General features: G+C 37.9%; 1 protein-coding gene across 1 annotated transcript in view; it reads right to left on the reverse strand.

The window, feature by feature from the left end:
- MAPK8IP2 (mitogen-activated protein kinase 8 interacting protein 2) overlaps positions 1–23,834 on the reverse strand; it is a 320,297-nt gene that overhangs the window by 9,094 nt on the left and 287,369 nt on the right. The window contains exon 10 of the mRNA XM_053716289.1: positions 19,125–19,195. Within this exon, the coding sequence (XP_053572264.1) occupies positions 19,125–19,195 (71 nt within the window). The remainder of the gene's footprint in view (positions 1–19,124; positions 19,196–23,834) is intronic.

The following is a 23,834-nucleotide window of genomic DNA, read 5'->3' on the forward strand; positions in this document are numbered from 1 at the left end:
TGTTCTATGACTTTGTGGAGCTCACACTTGTGACTCTTTTGTTGCTGCTATGTTTTATAAAATGACCCTCACATAATTTCCTCTGCTCAGTCTACCTTAAGAACAATGCATCAAGGGAAAATGACTATGTGTCTGATTTCCATCGCATATCTAGTGATACAGAATGGAATGTTCCAGCACTACTCGACTAATTTTGTCTGGGACATTCTCATGTAGGCCCACCCAGTGTTTTCGAAAGTATGATATCTTTAGTGATCCAGATTGACAGACGCATTCATGAAAGACAATAGGAGAGACTTGCTTGTAAAGGTTCAGGAACTGCTCAAACCTTTCATTTCAATTATTTTTCAAGTTGCATAATATCTTATTTTGAGTGTCCAATCGAAGAGACTTAAATCTATTCTTCTATTGTGTTAAAGGTGGCTACTTTGCTTCCATAAAAAGTACAAAGTCCAAAGAGCAGCTGCACCACATAATAATGTAATGTATTAGGTTAATACAAAAGCAACGTTTCTAACCACACAGCTTTTTAGTCGTGCACAACACTTCCATAGAAAGTAATCATGAATACTTAAAGGACCAGTAAATACAGTAGATTTTCTACTAACAAATGCAAGATAAAAAGACAAAAGACAATGCAATAGCACTTAGTCTGGACTTCACATGAGTAGTAGATTTTTTTTCTGACATATTTCAAAGTTATGTATATTTCCACTCCCCCTGTATCATGTGACAGCCATCAGCCAATCACAAATGCATACACGTACCATGTGACACCCATCAGCCAATCACAAATGCATACTCGTACCATGTGACAGCCATCAGCCAATCACAAATGCATACTCGTACCATGTGACAGCCATCAGCCAATCACAAATGCATACACGTACCATGTGACAGCCATCAGCCAATCACAAATGCATACACGTACCATCTGACAGCCATCAGCCAATCACAAATGCATACACGTACCATGTGACAGCCATCAGCCAATCACAAATGCATACTCGTACCATGTGACAGCCATCAGCCAATCACAAATGCATACATGTACCATGTGACAGCCATCAGCCAATCACAAATGCATACACGTACCATGTGACAGCCATCAGCCAATCACTAATGCATACACGTACCATGTGACAGCCCTCAGCCAATCACAAATGCCTATACATATATTCTGTGAATTGTTGCACATGCTCAGGAGGAGCTGGTGACTCAAAAAGTGTGAAAATAAAAAGATTATGCACATTTTGTTAAAGGGGCACTGAACCCAAATTTTCTTTTGTGATTCAGATAGAGCATGCACTTTTAAGCAACTCTCTAATGTACTCCTATTAGCAAATGTTCTTCATTCTCTTGGTATCTTTATTTGAAAAGCAAGAATGTAAGGTTATATGCTGGCCCATTTTTGGTGAACAACCTGGGTTGTTCTTGCTGATTGGTGCATAAATTCATCCACCAATAAACAAATTCTGGACTTTCTTTTTCAAATAAAGATAGCAAGAGAACAAAGAAAAATCGATAATAGGAGTAAATTAGAAAGTTGCTTAAAATTCCGTGCTCTATCTGAATCATGAAAGAAAAAATTTGGGTTAAGTGTCCCTTTAATGGAAGTAAATTGCAAAGTTGTTTAAAATTGCATCTCTGTCTGAATTATGACAATTTAATTTTGACTTGAGTGTCCCTTTAATATTTTTCAGTGGCTTCCTATTTATTAGTTCTTCTCTTGTTGCAGTGGTCAAAAAAGAAAATGAGAGTGGAGGCTATAGTCAATTCTGGTGCCAGCAGCTGTTTTATTGATTCTACTTTGGCTAAGAATATTAAGCTGCCTCTACTACAGTTACACTATGTGCTGCTGATGGGGGTCCTTTATTGTAAGAGTCATTATCAGTATCTGTGTCTTTGGATACTGGTTTTGATGTATCTCCCCTTATTATATGACTATCTTTACTTTATCCGTTAATAAATTGGGAGACTGAAAGTATTTAAAAAGTCTGAATATTTGTGTTAAAGAGAATCCAGATGTTCCTGAAACCTATAGGAACTTCTCTGATGTCTTTGAAAAGAAAGGGGCTGATTTCCTACCTCATAGGCATCGTTATGATTGCCCGATTGATTAGATTCCTGGAGCTCCTATTCTTTATTGAAGAATTGTCCCTTGTTTGGGCCAGAACAGCAGCATTTGAAAGAAAGACTTAATTGAGGAGAAAGTTGCCAAAGGTTTTATTAAGCCTTCCATTTCTCCTGCTGGTGCTTGTTTTGTAGAAAAGAAGGATGGAGGTGTAAAACCTTGTGTTGGTTACAGAGCCCTTAATAGCATAACAATCCATAATCATTATCCACTACCCTGAGATGTTGGACAGAAATAAAGGAGTTAAGTGTTTACTAAGATTGAATTGAGAGGGGCATATCATTTGGTGTGAATGAATGGAAAGGAAGACTGCTTTTCACATCCGTTATGGACATAATATTTAGTCATGACCTTTGGACTCTGAAACACTCTTGCAATTTTTCAACATTTCCTAAATTATATTTTCAGAGACTTGCTTGACACTTTTATGGTAATTTATTTAAATTATATTTTGATCTTCATTGGAGATTCACACTGCTAATGTTCGTTCTGTGATTCTAAGACTATGAGGCCCATTTATCAAGCTCCGTATGGAGCCTGAAGGGCCGTGTTTCTGGCGAGTCTTCAGAAAAAAGGGGGGTAAATAAATAAGCGCTAGAGTTAATAGTCCCTAAGCCTCTAATTCCTACTATCTTCTTCCGAGATAGTGAATAATTTGAAGGAGATGGGGAGGTGGAAATGAGGCGCTAGAGATAGCACTAGGGGTTAAAAGTACTATGGATAAAGTGATATCTTACTATTATATTAGTGTGTATTTAGAGAGTTAAAGGCTTGCAGATGAGGCGCTAGAGATAGCACTAGGGGTTAAAAGTACTATGGATAAAGTGATATCTTACTATTATATTAGTGTGTATTTAGAGAGTTAAAGGCTTGTAGATGAGGCGCTAGAGATAGCACTAGGGGTTACAAGTACTATGGATAAAGTGATATCTTACTATTATATTAGTGTGTATTTAGAGAGTTAAAGGCTTGTAGATGAGGCCCTAGAGATAGCACTGGGGGTTACAAGTACTATGGATAAAGTGATATCTTACTATTATATTAGTGTGTATTTAGAGAGTTAAAGGCTTGCAGATGAGGCGCTAGAGATAGCACTAGGGGTTACAAGTACTATGAATAAAGTGATATCTTACTATTATATTAGTGTGTATTTAGAGAGTTAAAGGCTTGCAGATGAGGCACTAGAGATAGCACTAGGGGTTACAAGTACTATGAATAAAGTGATATCTTACTATTATATTAGTGTGTATTTAGAGAGTTAAAGGCTTGCAGATGAGGCACTAGAGATAGAACTAGGGGTTACAAGTACTATGGATAAAGTGATATCTTACTATTATATTAGTGTGTATTTAGAGAGTTAAAGGCTTGCAGATGAGGCCCTAGAGATAGCACTAGGGGTTACACGTACTATGGATAAAGTGATATCTTACTATTATATTAGTGTGTATTTAGAGAGTTAAAGGCTTGCAGATGAGGCGCTAGAGATAGCACTAGGGGTTACAAGTACTATGGATAAAGTGATATCTTACTATTATATTAGTGTGTATTTAGAGAGTTAAAGGCTTACAGATGAGGCGCTAGAGATAGCACTAGGGGTTACAAGTACTATGAATAAAGTTATATCTTACTATTATATTAGTGTGTATTTAGAGAGTTAAAGGCTTGCAGATGAGGCGCTAGAGATAGCACTAGGGGTTACAAGTACTATGAATAAAGTGATATCTTACTATTATATTAGTGTGTATTTAGAGAGTTAAAGGCTTGTAGATGAGGCCCTAGAGATAGCACTAGGGGTTACAAGTACTATGAATAAAGTGATATCTTACTATTATATTAGTGTGTATTTAGAGAGTTAAAGGCTTGCACATGAGGCGCTAGAGATAGCACTAGGGGTTACAAGTACTATGGATAAAGTGATATCTTACTATTATATTAGTGTGTATTTAGAGAGTTAAAGGCTTGCAGATGAGGCACTAGAGATAGCACTAGGGGTTACACGTACTATGGATAAAGTGATATCTTACTATTATATTAGTGTGTATTTAGAGAGTTAAAGGCTTGTAGATGAGGCGCTAGAGATAGCACTAGGGGTTACAAGTACTATGGATAAAGTGATATCTTACTATTATATTAGTGTGTATTTAGAGAGTTAAAGGCTTGCACATGAGGCGCTAGAGATAGCACTAGGGGTTACAAGTACTATGGATAAAGTGATATCTTACTATTATATTAGTGTGTATTTAGAGAGTTAAAGGCTTGCAGATGAGGCACTAGAGATAGCACTAGGGGATACAAGTACTATGGATAAAGTGATATCTTACTATTATATTAGTGTGTATTTAGAGAGTTAAAGGCTTGTAGATGAGGCCCTAGAGATAGCACTAGGGGTTACAAGTACTATGAATAAAGTGATATCTTACTATTATATTAGTGTGTATTTAGAGAGTTAAAGGCTTGCAGATGAGGCGCTAGAGATAGCACTAGGGGTTACAAGTACTATGAATAAAGTGATATCTTACTATTATATTAGTGTGCATTTAGAGAGTTAAAGGCTTGCAGATGAGGAACTAGAGATAGCACTGGGGGTTACAAGTACTATGGATAAAGTGATATCTTACTATTATATTAGTGTGTATTTAGAGAGTTAAAGGCTTGTAGATGAGGCGCTAGAGATAGCACTAGGGGTTACAAGTACTATGGATAAAGTGATATCTTACTATTATATTAGTGTGTATTTAGAGAGTTAAAGGCTTGCAGATGAGGCACTAGAGATAGCACTAGGGGTTACAAGTACTATGGATAAAGTGATATCTTACTATTATATTAGTGTGTATTTAGAGAGTTAAAGGCTTGCAGATGAGGAACTAGAGATAGCACTGGGGGTTACAAGTACTATGGATAAAGTGATATCTTACTATTATATTAGTGTGTATTTAGAGAGTTAAAGGCTTGTAGATGAGGCGCTAGAGATAGCACTAGGGGTTACAAGTATTATGGATAAAGTGATATCTTACTATTATATTAGTGTGTATTTAGAGAGTTAAAGGCATGCAGATGAGGCACTAGAGATAGCACTAGGGGTTACAAGTACTATGGATAAAGTGATATCTTACTATTATATTAGTGTGTATTTATAGAGTTAAAGGCTTGCAGATGAGGCCCTAGAGATAGCACTAGGGGTTACACGTACTATGGATAAAGTGATATCTTACTATTATATTAGTGTGTATTTAGAGAGTTAAAGGCTTGCACATGAGGCGCTAGAGATAGCACTAGGGGTTACACGTACTATGGATAAAGTGATATCTTACTATTATATTATTGTGTATTTAGAGAGTTAAAGGCTTGTAGTTGAGGCACTAGAGATAGCACTAGGGGTTACAAGTACTATGGATAAAGTGATATCTTACTATTATATTAGTGTGTATTTAGAGAGTTAAAGGCTTGCAGATGAGGCACTAGAGATAGCACTAGGGGTTACAAGTACTATGGATAAAGTGATATCTTACTATTATATTAGTGTGTATTTATAGAGTTAAAGGCTTGCAGATGAGGCCCTAGAGATAGCACTAGGGGTTACACGTACTATGGATAAAGTGATATCTTACTATTATATTAGTGTGTATTTAGAGAGTTAAAGGCTTGCACATGAGGCGCTAGAGATAGCACTAGGGGTTACACGTACTATGGATAAAGTGATATCTTACTATTATATTATTGTGTATTTAGAGAGTTAAAGGCTTGTAGTTGAGGCACTAGAGATAGCACTAGGGGTTACAAGTACTATGGATAAAGTGATATCTTACTATTATATTAGTGTGTATTTAGAGAGTTAAAGGCTTGTAGATGAGGCGCTAGAGATAGCACTAGGGGTTACAAGTACTATGGATAAAGTGATATCTTACTATTATATTAGTGTGTATTTAGAGAGTTAAAGGCTTGCACATGAGGCGCTAGAGATAGCACTAGGGGTTACAAGTACTATGGATAAAGTGATATCTTACTATTATATTAGTGTGTATTTAGAGAGTTAAAGGCTTGCAGATGAGGCACTAGAGATAGCACTAGGGGATACAAGTACTATGGATAAAGTGATATCTTACTATTATATTAGTGTGTATTTAGAGAGTTAAAGGCTTGTAGATGAGGCCCTAGAGATAGCACTAGGGGTTACAAGTACTATGAATAAAGTGATATCTTACTATTATATTAGTGTGTATTTAGAGAGTTAAAGGCTTGCAGATGAGGCGCTAGAGATAGCACTAGGGGTTACAAGTACTATGAATAAAGTGATATCTTACTATTATATTAGTGTGTATTTAGAGAGTTAAAGGCTTGCAGATGAGGCACTAGAGATAGCACTAGGGGTTACACGTACTATGGATAAAGTGATATCTTACTATTATATTAGTGTGTATTTAGAGAGTTAAAGGCTTGTAGATGAGGCGCTAGAGATAGCACTAGGGGTTACAAGTACTATGGATAAAGTGATATCTTACTATTATATTAGTGTGTATTTAGAGAGTTAAAGGCTTGCAGATGAGGAACTAGAGATAGCACTGGGGGTTACAAGTACTATGGATAAAGTGATATCTTACTATTATATTAGTGTGTATTTAGAGAGTTAAAGGCTTGTAGATGAGGCGCTAGAGATAGCACTAGGGGTTACAAGTATTATGGATAAAGTGATATCTTACTATTATATTAGTGTGTATTTAGAGAGTTAAAGGCATGCAGATGAGGCACTAGAGATAGCACTAGGGGTTACAAGTACTATGGATAAAGTGATATCTTACTATTATATTAGTGTGTATTTATAGAGTTAAAGGCTTGCAGATGAGGCCCTAGAGATAGCACTAGGGGTTACACGTACTATGGATAAAGTGATATCTTACTATTATATTAGTGTGTATTTAGAGAGTTAAAGGCTTGCACATGAGGCGCTAGAGATAGCACTAGGGGTTACACGTACTATGGATAAAGTGATATCTTACTATTATATTATTGTGTATTTAGAGAGTTAAAGGCTTGTAGTTGAGGCACTAGAGATAGCACTAGGGGTTACAAGTACTATGGATAAAGTGATATCTTACTATTATATTAGTGTGTATTTAGAGAGTTAAAGGCTTGTAGATGAGGCGCTAGAGATAGCACTAGGGGTTACAAGTACTATGGATAAAGTGATATCTTACTATTATATTAGTGTGTATTTAGAGAGTTAAAGGCTTGTAGATGAGGCGCTAGAGATAGCACTAGGGGTTACAAGTACTATGGATAAAGTGATATCTTACTATTATATTAGTGTGTATTTAGAGAGTTAAAGGCTTGTAGATGAGGCGCTAGAGATAGCACTAGGGGTTACAAGTACTATGGATAAAGTGATATCTTACTATTATATTAGTGTGTATTTATAGAGTTAAAGGCTTGCAGATGAGGCCCTAGAGATAGCACTAGGGGTTACACGTACTATGGATAAAGTGATATCTTACTATTATATTAGTGTGTATTTAGAGAGTTAAAGGCTTGCAGATGAGGCGCTAGAGATAGCACTAGGGGTTACAAGTACTATGGATAAAGTGATATCTTACTATTATATTAGTGTGTATTTAGAGAGTTAAAGGCTTGCAGATGAGGCGCTAGAGATAGCACTGGGGGTTACAAGTACTATGAATAAAGTGATATCTTACTATTATATTAGTGTGTATTTAGAGAGTTAAAGGCTTGCAGATGAGGCACTAGAGATAGCACTAGGGGTTACAAGTACTATGGATAAAGTCATATCTTACTATTATATTAGTGTGTATTTAGAGAGTTAAAGGCTTGTAGATGAGGCGCTAGAGATAGCACTAGGGGTTACAAGTACTATGGATAAAGTGATATCTTACTATTATATTAGTGTGTATTTAGAGAGTTAAAGGCTTGTAGATGAGGCGCTAGAGATAGCACTAGGGGTTACAAGTACTATGGATAAAGTGATATCTTACTATTATATTAGTGTGTATTTAGAGAGTTAAAGGCTTGCAGATGAGGCGCTAGAGATAGCACTAGGGGTTACAAGTACTATGGATAAAGTGATATCTTACTATTATATTAGTGTGTATTTAGAGAGTTAAAGGCTTGCAGATGAGGCGCTAGAGATAGCACTAGGGGATACAAGTACTATGGATAAAGTGATATCTTACTATTATATTAGTGTGTATTTAGAGAGTTAAAGGCTTGCAGATGAGGCACTAGAGATAGCACTAGGGGTTACAAGTACTATGGATAAAGTGATATCTTACTATTATATTAGTGTGTATTTAGAGAGTTAAAGGCTTGCAGATGAGGCCCTAGAGATAGCACTAGGGGTTACAAGTACTATGGATAAAGTGATATCTTACTATTATATTAGTGTGTATTTAGAGAGTTAAAGGCTTGTAGATGAGGCCCTAGAGATAGAACTAGGGGTTACAAGTACTATGGATAAAGTGATATCTTACTATTATATTAGTGTGTATTTATAGAGTTAAAGGCTTGCAGATGAGGCACTAGAGATAGCACTAGGGGTTACAAGTACTATGGATAAAGTGATATCTTACTATTATATTAGTGTGTATTTAGAGAGTTAAAGGCTTGTAGATGAGGCGCTAGAGATAGCACTAGGGGTTACAAGTACTATGGATAAAGTGATATCTTACTATTATATTATTGTGTATTTAGAGAGTTAAAGGCTTGTAGATGAGGCGCTAGAGATAGCACTAGGGGTTACAAGTACTATGGATAAAGTGATATCTTACTATTATATTAGTGTGTATTTAGAGAGTTAAAGGCTTTCAGATGAGGCGCTAGAGATAGCACTAGGGGTTACACGTACTATGGATAAAGTGATATCTTACTATTATATTAGTGTGTATTTAGAGAGTTAAAGGCTTGCAGATGAGGCCCTAGAGATAGCACTAGGGGTTACAAGTACTATGGATAAAGTGATATCTTACTATTATATTAGTGTGTATTTATAGAGTTAAAGGCTTGTAGATGAGGCGCTAGAGATAGCACTAGGGGTTACAAGTACTATGGATAAAGTGATATCTTACTATTATATTAGTGTGTATTTAGAGAGTTAAAGGCTTGCAGATGAGGCGCTAGAGATAGCACTAGGGGTTACAAGTACTATGGATAAAGTGATATCTTACTATTATATTAGTGTGTATTTAGAGAGTTAAAGGCTTGTAGATGAGGCCCTAGAGATAGCACTAGGGGTTACAAGTACTATGGATAAAGTGATATCTTACTATTATATTAGTGTGTATTTAGAGAGTTAAAGGCTTGCAGATGAGGCGCTAGAGATAGCACTAGGGGTTACAAGTACTATGGATAAAGCGATATCTTACTATTATATTAGTGTGTATTTAGAGAGTTAAAGGCTTGCAGATGAGGCACTAGAGATAGCACTAGGGGTTACACGTACTATGGATAAAGTGATATCTTACTATTATATTAGTGTGTATTTAGAGAGTTAAAGGCTTGTAGATGAGGCGCTAGAGATAGCACTAGGGGTTACAAGTACTATGGATAAAGTGATATCTTACTATTATATTAGTGTGTATTTAGAGAGTTAAAGGCTTGTAGATGAGGCGCTAGAGATAGCACTAGGGGTTACAAGTACTATGGATAAAGTGATATCTTACTATTATATTAGTGTGTATTTAGAGAGTTAAAGGCTTGTAGATGAGGCCCTAGAGATAGCACTAGGGGTTACAAGTACTATGGATAAAGTGATATCTTACTATTATATTAGTGTGTATTTAGAGAGTTAAAGGCTTGTAGATGAGGCACTAGAGATAGCACTAGGGGTTACAAGTACTATGGATAAAGTGATATCTTACTATTATATTAGTGTGTATTTAGAGAGTTAAAGGCTTGCAGATGAGGCGCTAGAGATAGCACTAGGGGTTAAAAGTACTATGGATAAAGTGATATCTTACTATTATATTAGTGTGTATTTAGAGAGTTAAAGGCTTGTAGATGAGGCGCTAGAGATAGCACTAGGGGTTACAAGTACTATGGATAAAGTGATATCTTACTATTATATTAGTGTGTATTTAGAGAGTTAAAGGCTTGTAGATGAGGCGCTAGAGATAGCACTAGGGGTTACAAGTACTATGGATAAAGTGATATCTTACTATTATATTAGTGTGTATTTAGAGAGTTAAAGGCTTGCAGATGAGGCGCTAGAGATAGCACTAGGGGTTAAAAGTACTATGGATAAAGTGATATCTTACTATTATATTAGCGTTCTGCCTTATTCCCCAGCGTTCTGCCTTATTCCCCAGCGTTCTGCCTTATTCCCCAGCGTTCTGCCTTATTCCCCAGCGTTCTGCCTTATTCCCCAGCGTTCTGCCTTATTCCCCAGCGTTCTGCCTTATTCCCCAGCGTTCTGCCTTATTTGCAGCGTTCTGCCTTATTCCCCAGCGCTTGCCGCATCTACTTACTCCGTATTTTCGGCAGCCTTTCATGTGGGGGGTTTCTGGGAGGTCAGTTGCCCTATGACCTGAGTCCCCGTCTGGATTCTCTGTGCCCGTAAACGTAAGGGCAGACACCTCAAGCTGTGGTCTTTTTTAATATACTTGCGCAAGTATAAAGACCGCTGCTCCATAACCCTGTCCGCCTGCTCTGATGAGGCGGACAGGAATTGCCAGAATTCAACCGGATCGAATACGATCGGGTTGATTGACACCTTCCTGCTGGCGGCCGCGAGTCTGCAGGGGGCGGCGTTGCACCAGCAGCTCTTGTAAACTGCTGGTGCAATGCTGAATACGGAGAGCGTATTGCTCTCCGCATTCAGCGAGGTCTTGCGGACCTGATCCGCACTGTCAGATCAGGTCTGCAAGACCTTTAATAAATTGGCCTCTAAGAATAAATGGTCTCTTTGCCAAATTGGAGAAATGTCAATTCTCTATTTCTACAGTCGAGTTTCTGGGCTATATGTTTTCTCCTAATCACATTGAGATGGATCCCAGAAATGTTTCTGCAATACTTGAATAGGCAGTTCCTACTAACAAGGAGGCTATGCAGAGATTTATAGGGTTTGCAAACCTCTACAGAAGTTTTATTAATAGGTTTGTGCCCCAATTACTCATCAAGATTGTTTTTTCTAGACACCTGAGGCACAGAGGGCATTTGATAAACTTAAGATTCTGTTTACTATTGCTTCTGTCTTATTCCTGCCAGATGCTCAGAATCTTCTGGAAGTGGATGCTTCAAATGTGGCTATTGGAGCGGTACTCTCGCAGCCTGGAAAGTTAAAAGGTCAGATGCGCCCAGTGGCCTTTTATTCAGGTTGTCTTACTCCATCTAAAGAGAATTATGATGTTGGGGATAGAGAGCTGCTGATCATCAAGTGTGCTTTAGAAATGTATTGGAGGGAGCTGTGCAGCCTATTACTATTTGTACTGATCATCTCAATTTGGAGTACATCAGGGCTGCTAAACGTCTTCGTCATTGACAAGCTAGATGGGCTTTATTCTTCTCCAGATTTCACTTTTTTATTACTTTTTGTCCTGGTTCAAAGAATTTGAAAGCTAATGCTTTGTCCAGATGCCTCTCAAGATGTTGGGCCACAAACAGAGACCAAGTCAATTTCTTATATTGCTTCATACTTGATTAGACCTGATTAAAGTCTGCCGTTTTCCTCCTCCTATCTCTTCTTTACCCTTTTCTGTGGTGGATGGTCTTTTGTATGTCAAAGACATCATTTTTGTCCCTGATTTAGGTTGTTTGTAAGTTCTCCAGGCTTATCATGATCTAACAGCTGCTGGATATGGTAGTATTAAGAAGATGATTAACTTAATTTCTAGACATTTTTGGAGGCCTGGTTTGAATGAGTATGTCAGAAGTGTTAAGTGTTGCAGGATGAAATATTCTACTTTGGCTCCGATGGGACCTCTGCATCCCTCTACCTGTTCCTGATGCTTCTTGGGCTTGGGTGATTTTATTGTGGATCTACCCTTGTCTGATGGTTTTGACTTTATTATGGTAGCGATTGATCGTTTTTACTAAGATGACCAAATTTAATAATTGCTGCTGATCTACTTTCTTCTAGTCTAATGACTACTTAATTCATTAAAGAAGTTTTTCATCTGCATGGCCCGCCTCAGAATGTGCTGTCTCACAGAGGTTCTCGTTATACATTTAGATTTTGCAAGTACATTTGTTCCAGTCTACATATTTAAATTTTCACATTTTCTTCTGGACTATCAGACTAATAGTCAGACAGAGCAGTACTTGCATTGTTTTTCCTCCTATCTTCAGAATAAGGATAATTGGGCCTGCTTGCTTCCTGCTACAGAGTTTTCTTATAACAATAATGTCCACCAGTCTATCAGCATGCCACCATTCTTTGTCAATAATGGTTTTCAATCTGCTATTCTTCTGGATCTCCCTGCTTCTCCTCTTCCTGATTTAAATAAACGTTTGGTTTTCCTGATCAAGAACTCCAGATTTCTCTGCGAACTCAACTACAGCAGAAGTTTTTTTTTGCAGGTAACTTGTGCTTCCCTGTTCCTGCTTACAGAACATTAAAAATGTCTCTGTTAGGATACCAGTTACCAGGAACACCCTCCCTAACTCTGGGCCGCTGTTTAGCGTCAGATGGAGGGATTGTAGGTAATGGTAAAAGTGCAAGTTGATAACTAGCAGGCAGATAACCAATAAGGCAAAGTCAAAATATCTGGGTCAGACGCCTGTATGCGCAGCAAAGTACAGGGGGAGACCCAAACAAATAAAACAAAACGCGTCTCACATGTAACTTATTTTCACACAACACAAACTGTATCTCACATGTAACTTATTTTCACACAAAACACGTCTCACATGTAACTTATTTTCACAAAACACGTCTCACATGTAACTTATTTTCACAAAACACGTCTCACATGTAACTTATTTTCACACAACACAAAACACGTCTCACATGTAACTTATTTTCACACAAAACACAACACGTCTCACATGTAACTTATTTTCACACAACACGTCTCACATGTAACTTATTTTCACACAAAACACAACACGTCTCACATGTAACTTATTTTCACACAACACAAAACACGTCTCACATGTAACTTATTTTCACACAAAACACAACACGTCTCACATGTAACTTATTTTCACAAAACACGTCTACATGTAACTTATTTTCACACAACAACACAACACGTCTCACATGTAACTTATTTTCACACAACACAAAACACGTCTCACTTGTAACTTATTTCACACAACAGGTCTCACATGTAACTTTATTTTCACTCAACACAAAAACACGTCTCACATGTAACTTATTTTCACACATCCACGTCTCACATGTACTTATTTTCACACAACACAAAACACGTCTCACATGTAACTTATTTTCACACAAAACACGTCTCACATGTAACTTATTTTCACACAACAGGTCTCACATGTAACTTATTTTCACACAACACGTCTCACATGTAACTTATTTTCACACAAAACACGTCTCACATGTAACTTATTTTCACACAACACGTCTCACATGTAACTTATTTTCACACAACACAAACTGTATCTCACATGTAACTTATTTTCACACAAAACACGTCTCACATGTAACTTATTTTCACACAAAACACGTCTCACATGTAACTTATTTTCACACACAACACGTCTCACATGTAACTTATTTTCACACAACACGTCTCACATGTAACTTATTTTCACACAACACGTCTCACATGTAACTTATTTTCACACAACACAAAACACGTCTCAACACGTCTCACATGTAACTTATTTTCACAACACAAAACACGTCTCACATGTAACTTATTTTCACACACACAAACACGTCTCACATGTAACTTATTTTCACACAACACGTCTCACATGTAACTTATTTTCACACAACACGTCTCACATGTAACTTATTTTCACACAACACAAAACACGTCTCACATGTAACTTATTTTCACACAACACAAAACACGTCTCACATGTAACTTATTTTCACACAACACGTCTCACATGTAACTTATTTTCACACAACACAAAACAGGTCTCACATGTAACTTATTTTCACACAACACAAAACAGGTCTCACATGTAACTTATTTTCACACAACACAAAACACGTCTCACATGTAACTTATTTTCACACAACACAAAACACGTCTCACATGTAACTTATTTTCACACAACACAAAACACGTCTCACATGTAACTTATTTTCACACAACACGTCTCACATGTAACTTATTTTCACACAACAAACGTCTCACATGTAACTTATTTTCACACAACACAAAACACGTCTCACATGTAACTTATTTTCACACAACACAAAACACGTCTCACATGTAACTTATTTTCACACAACACAAAACACGTCTCACATGTAACTTATTTTCACACAACACAAAACACGTCTCACATGTAACTTATTTTCACACAACACGTCTCACATGTAACTTATTTTCACACAACACAAAACACGTCTCACATGTAACTTATTTTCACACAACACGTCTCACATGTAACTTATTTTCACACAACACAAAACACGTCTCACATGTAACTTATTTTCACACAACACGTCTCACATGTAACTTATTTTCACACAACACAAACTGTATCTCACATGTAACTTATTTTCACACAACACAAAACACGTCTCACATGTAACTTATTTTCACACAACACAAAACACGTCTCACATGTAACTTATTTTCACACAACACAAAACACGTCTCACATGTAACTTATTTTCACACAACACAAAACACGTCTCACATGTAACTTATTTTCACACAACACAAAACACGTCTCACATGTAACTTATTTTCACACAACACAAAACACGTCTCACATGTAACTTATTTTCACACAACCAAACACGTCTCACATGTAACTTATTTTCACACAACACAAAACACGTCTCACATGTAACTTATTTTCACACAACACAAAACACGTCTCACATGTAACTTATTTTCACACAACACAAAACACGTCTCACATGTAACTTATTTTCACACAACACAAAACACGTCTCACATGTAACTTATTTTCACACAACACGTCTCACATGTAACTTATTTTCACACAACACGTCTCACATGTAACTTATTTTCACACAACACGTCTCACATGTAACTTATTTTCACAAACACGTCTCACATGTAACTTATTTTCACACAACACAAAACACGTCTCACATGTAACTTATTTTCACACAACACAAAACACGTCTCACATGTAACTTATTTTCACACAACACAAAACACGTCTCACATGTAACTTATTTTCACACAACACGTCTCACATGTAACTTATTTTCACACAACACAAAACACGTCTCACATGTAACTTATTTTCACACAACACAAAACACGTCTCACATGTAACTTATTTTCACACAACACAAAACACGTCTCACATGTAACTTATTTTCACACAACACACAACACGTCTCACATGTAACTTATTTTCACACAACACGTCTCACATGTAACTTATTTTCACACAACACGTCTCACATGTAACTTATTTTCACACAACACGTCTCACATGTAACTTATTTTCACACAACACAAAACACGTCTCACATGTAACTTATTTTCACACAACACAAAACACGTCTCACATGTAACTTATTTTCACACAACACAAAACACGTCTCACATGTAACTTATTTTCACACAACACAAACACGTCTCACATGTAACTTATTTTCACACAACACGTCTCACATGTAACTTATTTTCACACAACACAAAACACGTCTCACATGTAACTTATTTTCACACAACACAAAACACGTCTCACATGTAACTTATTTTCACACAACACAAAACACGTCTCACATGTAACTTATTTTCACACAACACACAACACGTCTCACATGTAACTTATTTTCACACAACACAAAACACGTCTCACATGTAACTTATTTTCACACAACACGTCTCACATGTAACTTATTTTCACACAACACGTCTCACATGTAACTTATTTTCACACAACACGTCTCACATGTAACTTATTTTCACACAACACGTCTCACATGTAACTTATTTTCACACAACACAAAACACGTCTCACATGTAACTTATTTTCACACAACACGTCTCACATGTAACTTATTTTCACACAACACGTCTCACATGTAACTTATTTTCACACAACACACAACAGGTCTCACATGTAACTTATTTTCACACAACACAAAACACGTCTCACATGTAACTTATTTTCACAAAACACGTCTCACATGTAACTTATTTTCACACAACACGTCTCACATGTAACTTATTTTCACACAACACAAAACACGTCTCACATGTAACTTATTTTTACACAACACAAACTGTATCTCACATGTAACTTATTTTCACACAACACAAAACACGTCTCACATGTAACTTATTTTCACACAACACGTCTCACATGTAACTTATTTTCACACAACACAAAACACGTCTCACATGTAACTTATTTTTACACAACACACAACACGTCTCACATGTAACTTATTTTCACACAACACAAAACACGTCTCACATGTAACTTATTTTCACACAACACAAAACACGTCTCACATGTAACTTATTTTCACACAACACAAAACACGTCTCACATGTAACTTATTTTCACACAACACAAAACACGTCTCACATGTAACTTATTTTCACACAACACGTCTCACATGTAACTTATTTTCACACAACACAAAACACGTCTCACATGTAACTTATTTTCACACAACACGTCTCACATGTAACTTATTTTCACACAACACAAAACACGTCTCACATGTAACTTATTTTCACACAACACGTCTCACATGTAACTTATTTTCACACAACACAAAACAGGTCTCACATGTAACTTATTTTCACACAACACAAAACACGTCTCACATGTAACTTATTTTCACACAACACAAAACACGTCTCACATGTAACTTATTTTCACACAACACAAAACAGGTCTCACATGTAACTTATTTTCACACAACACAAAACACGTCTCACATGTAACTTATTTTCACACAACACAAAACGCGTCTCACATGTAACTTATTTTCACACAACACAAAACACGTCTCACATGTAACTTATTTTCACACAACACAAAACACGTCTCACATGTAACTTATTTTCACACAACACGTCTCACATGTAACTTATTTTCACAAAACACGTCTCACATGTAACTTATTTTCACACAACACGTCTCACATGTAACTTATTTTCACACAACACGTCTCACATGTAACTTATTTTCACACAACACGTCTCACATGTAACTTATTTTCACACAACACGTCTCACATGTAACTTATTTTCACACAACACGTCTCACATGTAACTTATTTTTAAACAACACACAACACGTCTCACATGTAACTTATTTTCACACAACACGTCTCACATGTAACTTATTTTCACACAACACAAAACACGTCTCACATGTAACTTATTTTCACACAACACGTCTCACATGTAACTTATTTTCACACAACACAAAACACGTCTCACATGTAACTTATTTTCACACAACACAAAACACGTCTCACATGTAACTTATTTTCACACAACACAAAACACGTCTCACATGTAACTTATTTTCACACAACACAAAACACGTCTCACATGTAACTTATTTTCACACAACACAAAACACGTCTCACATGTAACTTATTTTCACACAACACAAAACACATCTCACATGTAACTTATTTTCACACAACACAAAACACGTCTCACATGTAACTTATTTTCACACAACACAAAACAGGTCTCACATGTAACTTATTTTCACACAACACAAAACACGTCTCACATGTAACTTATTTTCACACAACACGTCTCACATGTAACTTATTTTCACACAACACAAACTGTATCTCACATGTAACTTATTTTCACACAACACGTCTCACATGTAACTTATTTTCACAAAACACAAAACACGTCTCACATGTAACTTATTTTCACACAACACAAAACACGTCTCACATGTAACTTATTTTCACACAACACAAAACACGTCTCACATGTAACTTATTTTCACACAACACGTCTCACATGTAACTTATTTTCACACAACACGTCTCACATGTAACTTATTTTCACACAACACGTCTCACATGTAACTTATTTTCACACAACACGTCTCACATGTAACTTATTTTCACACAACACGTCTCACATGTAACTTATTTTCACACAACACGTCTCACATGTAACTTATTTTCACACAACACAAAACACGTCTCACATGTAACTTATTTTCACACAACACAAAACACGTCTCACATGTAACTTATTTTCACACAACACAAAACACGTCTCACATGTAACTTATTTTCACACAACACAAAACACGTCTCACATGTAACTTATTTTCACACAACACGTCTCACATGTAACTTATTTTCACACAACACAAAACACGTCTCACATGTAACTTATTTTCACACAACACAAAACACGTCTCACATGTAACTTATTTTCACACAACACAAAACACGTCTCACATGTAACTTATTTTCACACAACACGTCTCACATGTAACTTATTTTCACACAACACAAACTGTATCTCACATGTAACTTATTTTCACAAAACACAAACTGTATCTCACATGTAACTTATTTTCACAAAACACAAAACACGTCTCACATGTAACTTATTTTCACACAACACAAAACACGTCTCACATGTAACTTATTTTCACACAACACGTCTCACATGTAACTTATTTTCACACAACACAAAACACGTCTCACATGTAACTTATTTTCACACAACACGTCTCACATGTAACTTATTTTCACACAACACAAAACACGTCTCACATGTAACTTATTTTCACACAACACAAAACACGTCTCACATGTAACTTATTTTCACACAACACGTCTCACATGTAACTTATTTTCACACAACAAAAAAATGCATCTCACATGTCACGTATTACTTACCAGCTGTTGCGAGGGTGACACCCACAAAAAGAAATATTTTTCATTTGGAAAAAGTGACTGCAGCGCTCATCCTGTAACAAAGACACAACAGTTTTTCAGTTGCACAAATTTAAGATTCTTAAAGGGACACTGTACCCAAATTTTTTCTTTCATGTTACAGATAGAGCATGACATTTTAAGCAACTTTCTAATTTACTCCTATTATCAAATTTTCTTCATTCTCTTGGAATCTTTATTTGAAATGAAAGAATGTAAGTTTAGATGCCGGCCCATTTTTGGTGAACAACCTAGGTTGTCCTTGCTGATTGGTGGATACATTCATCCACCAATCAAAAACTGCTGTCCATAGTCCTGAACCAAGAAAAGCTTAGATGCCTTCTTTTTTATATAAAGATAGCAAGAGAATGAAGAAAAAGTGGTAATATGAGTAAATTAGAAAGTTGCTTAAAATTGCATGCTCTATCTGAATCACAAAAAAAACATTTTTGGTTCAGTGTCCCTTTAAGTTCTCTTCCGGGATTGTTCTTACATGTGTAAACTCATTTCAAGTCACTTCATTTTCACAAAAAAAAAATACAAATAAAGCTATCACTGAAAGCTTGTTATCAGAAATTCACCTCTAGTGTAATATCAAATAATGCAGCCGCTGTCTCAGTGCATCCTCCTGACCTTCTGCTAGACAACCTATCAGCTCTCTCATTCCATCCTCCTGACCTTCTGCTAGACAACCTATCAGCTCTCTCATTCCATCCTCCTGACCTTCTGCTAGACAACCTATCAGCTCTCTCATTCCATCCTCCTGACCTTCTGCTAGACAACCTATCAGCTCTCTCATTCCATCTTCCTGACCTCTACTAGACAACCTATCAGCTCTCTCATTCCATCCTCCTGACCTTCTGCTAGACAACCTATCAGCTCTCTCATTCCATCCTCCTGACCTTCTGCTAGACAACCTATCAGCTCTCTCAGTGCATCCTCCTGACCTTCAACTAGACAACCTATCAGCTCTTTCACTGCATCCTCCTGACTTTCTGCTAGACAACCTATCAGCTCTCTAACTGCATCCTCCTGACCTTCTGCTAGACAACCTATCAGCTCTCTCACTGCATCCTCCTGACCTTCGACTAGACAACCTATCAGCTCTCTCATTCCACCCTCCTGACCTTCTGCTAGAAAACCTATCAGCTCTCTCACTGCACCCTCCTGACCTTCAACTAGACAACCTATCAGCTCTCTAACTGCATCCTCCTGACCTTCTGCTAGACAACTTTTCAGCTCTCTCACTGCATCCTCCTGACCTTCTGCTAGACAACCTATCAGCTCTCTCAGTGCATCCTCCTGACCTTCAACTAGACAACCTATCAGCTCTCTAACTGCATCCTCCTGACCTTCTGCTAGACAACCTATCAGCTCTCTCATTCCACCCTCCTGACCTTCTGCTAGACAACCTATCAGCTCTCTCACTGCACCCTCCTGACCTTCTGCTAGACAACCTATCAGCTCTCTAACTGCATCCTCCTGACCTTCTGCTAGACAACCTATCAGCTCTTTCATTCCACCCTCCTGACCTTCTGCTAGACAACCTATCAGCTCTCTCACTGCACCCTCCTGACCTTCTGCTAGACAACCTATCAGCTCTCTAACTGCATCCTCCTGACCTTCTGCTAGACAACTTTTCAGCTCTCTCACTGCATCCTCCTGACCTTCTGCTAGACAACCTATCAGCTCTCTCAGTGCATCCTCCTGACCTTCAACTAGACAACCTATCAGCTCTCTAACTGCATCCTCCTGACCTTCGACTAGACAACCTATCAGCTCTCTCATTCCACCCTCCTGACCTTCTGCTAGACAACCTATCAGCTCTCTCACTGCACCCTCCTGACCTACAACTAGACAACCTATCAGCTCTCTAACTGCATCCTCCTGACCTGCTAGACAACTTTTCAGCTCTCTCAGTGCATCCTCCTGACCTTCTGCTAGACAACCTATCAGCTCTCTCAGTGCATCCTCCTGACCTTCTGCTAGACAACCTATCAGCTCTCAGTGCATCCTCCTGACCTTCAACTAGACAACCTATCAGCTCTTTCACTGCATCCTCCTGACTTTCTGCTAGACAACCTATCAGCTCTCTAACTGCATCCTCCTGACCTTCTGCTAGACAACCTATCAGCTCTCTCACTGCATCCTCCTGACCTTCTGCTAGACAACCTATCAGCTCTCTCATTCCACCCTCCTGACCTTCTGCTAGACAACCTATCAGCTCTCTCACTGCACCCTCCTGACCTTCTGCTAGACAACCTATCAGCTCTCTAACTGCATCCTCCTGACCTTCTGCTAGACAACTTTTCAGCTCTCTCACTGCATCCTCCTGACCTTCTGCTAGACAACCTATCAGCTCTCTCAGTGCATCCTCCTGACCTTCAACTAGACAACCTATCAGCTCTCTAACTGCATCCTCCTGACCTTCGACTAGACAACCTATCAGCTCTCTCATTCCACCCTCCTGACCTTCTGCTAGACAACCTATCAGCTCTCTCACTGCACCCTCCTGACCTACAACTAGACAACCTATCAGCTCTCTAACTGCATCCTCCTGACCTGCTAGACAACTTTTCAGCTCTCTCAGTGCATCCTCCTGACCTTCTGCTAGACAACCTATCAGCTCTCTCAGTGCATCCTCCTGACCTTCTGCTAGACAACCTATCAGCTCTCAGTGCATCCTCCTGACCTTCAACTAGACAACCTATCAGCTCTTTCACTGCATCCTCCTGACCTTCTGCTAGACAACCTATCAGCTCTCTCACTGCATCCTCCTGACCTTCTGCTAGACAACCTATCAGCTCTCTCAGTGCATCCTCCTGACCTTCAATTAGACAACCTATCAGCTCTCTCACTGCATCCTCCTGACTTTCTGCTAGACAACCTATCAGCTCTCTCATTGCATTCTCCTGACTTTCTGCTAGACAACCTATCAGCTCTTTCACTGCATCCTCCTGACTTTCTGCTAGACAACCTATCAGCTCTCTCATTGCATTCTCCTGACCTTCTGCTAGACAACCTATCAGCTCTCACTGCATCCTCTTGATCTTCTGCTAGACAACCTATCAGCTCTCTCCACCTCCTTTTTATACTAACTTTTATTTGGAACATATTTGAACTTTTGGAATAACAAGAGGTACTGTGCAATACAAACATCAAATGTGATAATTTTTATCAACCATCTTACAATATTTTAGGGTTATTCATTGTTTATTTATATATTTATTCGTTTTTTTATATTTATATTTATGTAATAATATATTTATTTATATAAATATATCTGTTTGTATATATATATATATATATATATATATATATATATATATATATATATATACACATATACCATTATATGTGTATATATATATATGTATATGCATCACCTGTGATATTTTTACAATTGTATGGTACGGTTCATTTACATATAGCGCATTTACTTTTCTCAGTTTTATTTTTTACAAAATCAGTCTATCCTGTTTTTGCAGCTCATATGTCTATATCAAGGACGTGCAGTCATAGGAGGCAGGGGAGGCACAGCCTCCCCTGCCATATGGGGCCAAAGTGTAATTAAATTAATTTTAATGTAAAAAAAATTGTAATAAAAAAAAAAATCACCATTTTTTTTTCCACCCATGTAAAGCTATGGAGAGGCGTCATACAGGACTGCATCTCTCCATAGGGAGCAGCTGAGCATAGACGGCGGGAAGTGAGGAGGGGAGGGAGAGGGAGTCTCTGTGGTGTCTCCAGACTGTCATCTTGTTATGAGCCCTGCCCGGTCCAAGGAGAGAGATTGTTTCAAAGAGTTACGGTAAGTGACTGAAATTCACTAGTGTCAGCTCTAAAACCTACTCATCTGCTTCCTCTAATTCAAATTCCAAAGTGTTTTACTAAAATACTTTATGCGCAATATATATCAGTTATATCAGTGGGAATTTGAATAGAGGAGCAGATGAGTAGGTTTTCTGTGTTTTCAACGACTACGGCTTCTGCTTCCCCCCACCCCTGCACTTCAGATAAAAAAAAAAAGACATCTTGAAGACGTTATTTGACTATTTTATTTCAAGTGTAAACTTGGTTTAAAAAAGCATGGGCTGCAAAGTCGACTTCACTGTGTGTGGGGGGCTTCAGAAACTATAGAGCAGAGGGTTTGGTGTAACAGCTGCAGGTACTGTCTTCAGTAGTGTGGGGGGCTTCAGAAACTATAGAGCAGAGGGTTTGGTGTACCAGCTGCAGGTACTGTCTTCAGTGGTGTGGGGGGCTTCAGAAACTTTAGAGCAGAGGGTTTGGTGTAACAGCTGCAGGTACTGTCTTCCGTAGTGTGGGGGGCTTCAGAAACTATAGAGCAGAGGGTTTGGTGTAACAGCTGCAGGTACTGTCTTCCGTAGTGTGGGGGGCTTCAGAAACTATGGAGCAGAGGGTTTGGTGTAACAGCTGCAGGTACTGTCTTCCGTAGTGTGGGGGGCTTCAGAAACTTTAGAGCAGAGGGTTTGGTGTAACAGCTGCAGGTACTGTCTTCCGTAGTGTGGGGGGCTTCAGAAACTTTAGAGCAGAGGGTTTGGTGTAACAGCTGCAGGTACTGTCTTCAGTAGTGTGGGGGGCTTCAGAAACTATAGAGCAGAGGGTTTGGTGTAACAGCTGCAGGTACTGTCTTCCGTATTGTGGGGGGCTTCA

The sequence above is a fragment of the Bombina bombina genome, chromosome 6 (assembly GCF_027579735.1).
Source record: "Bombina bombina isolate aBomBom1 chromosome 6, aBomBom1.pri, whole genome shotgun sequence".
Taxonomy (NCBI): domain Eukaryota; kingdom Metazoa; phylum Chordata; class Amphibia; order Anura; family Bombinatoridae; genus Bombina; species Bombina bombina.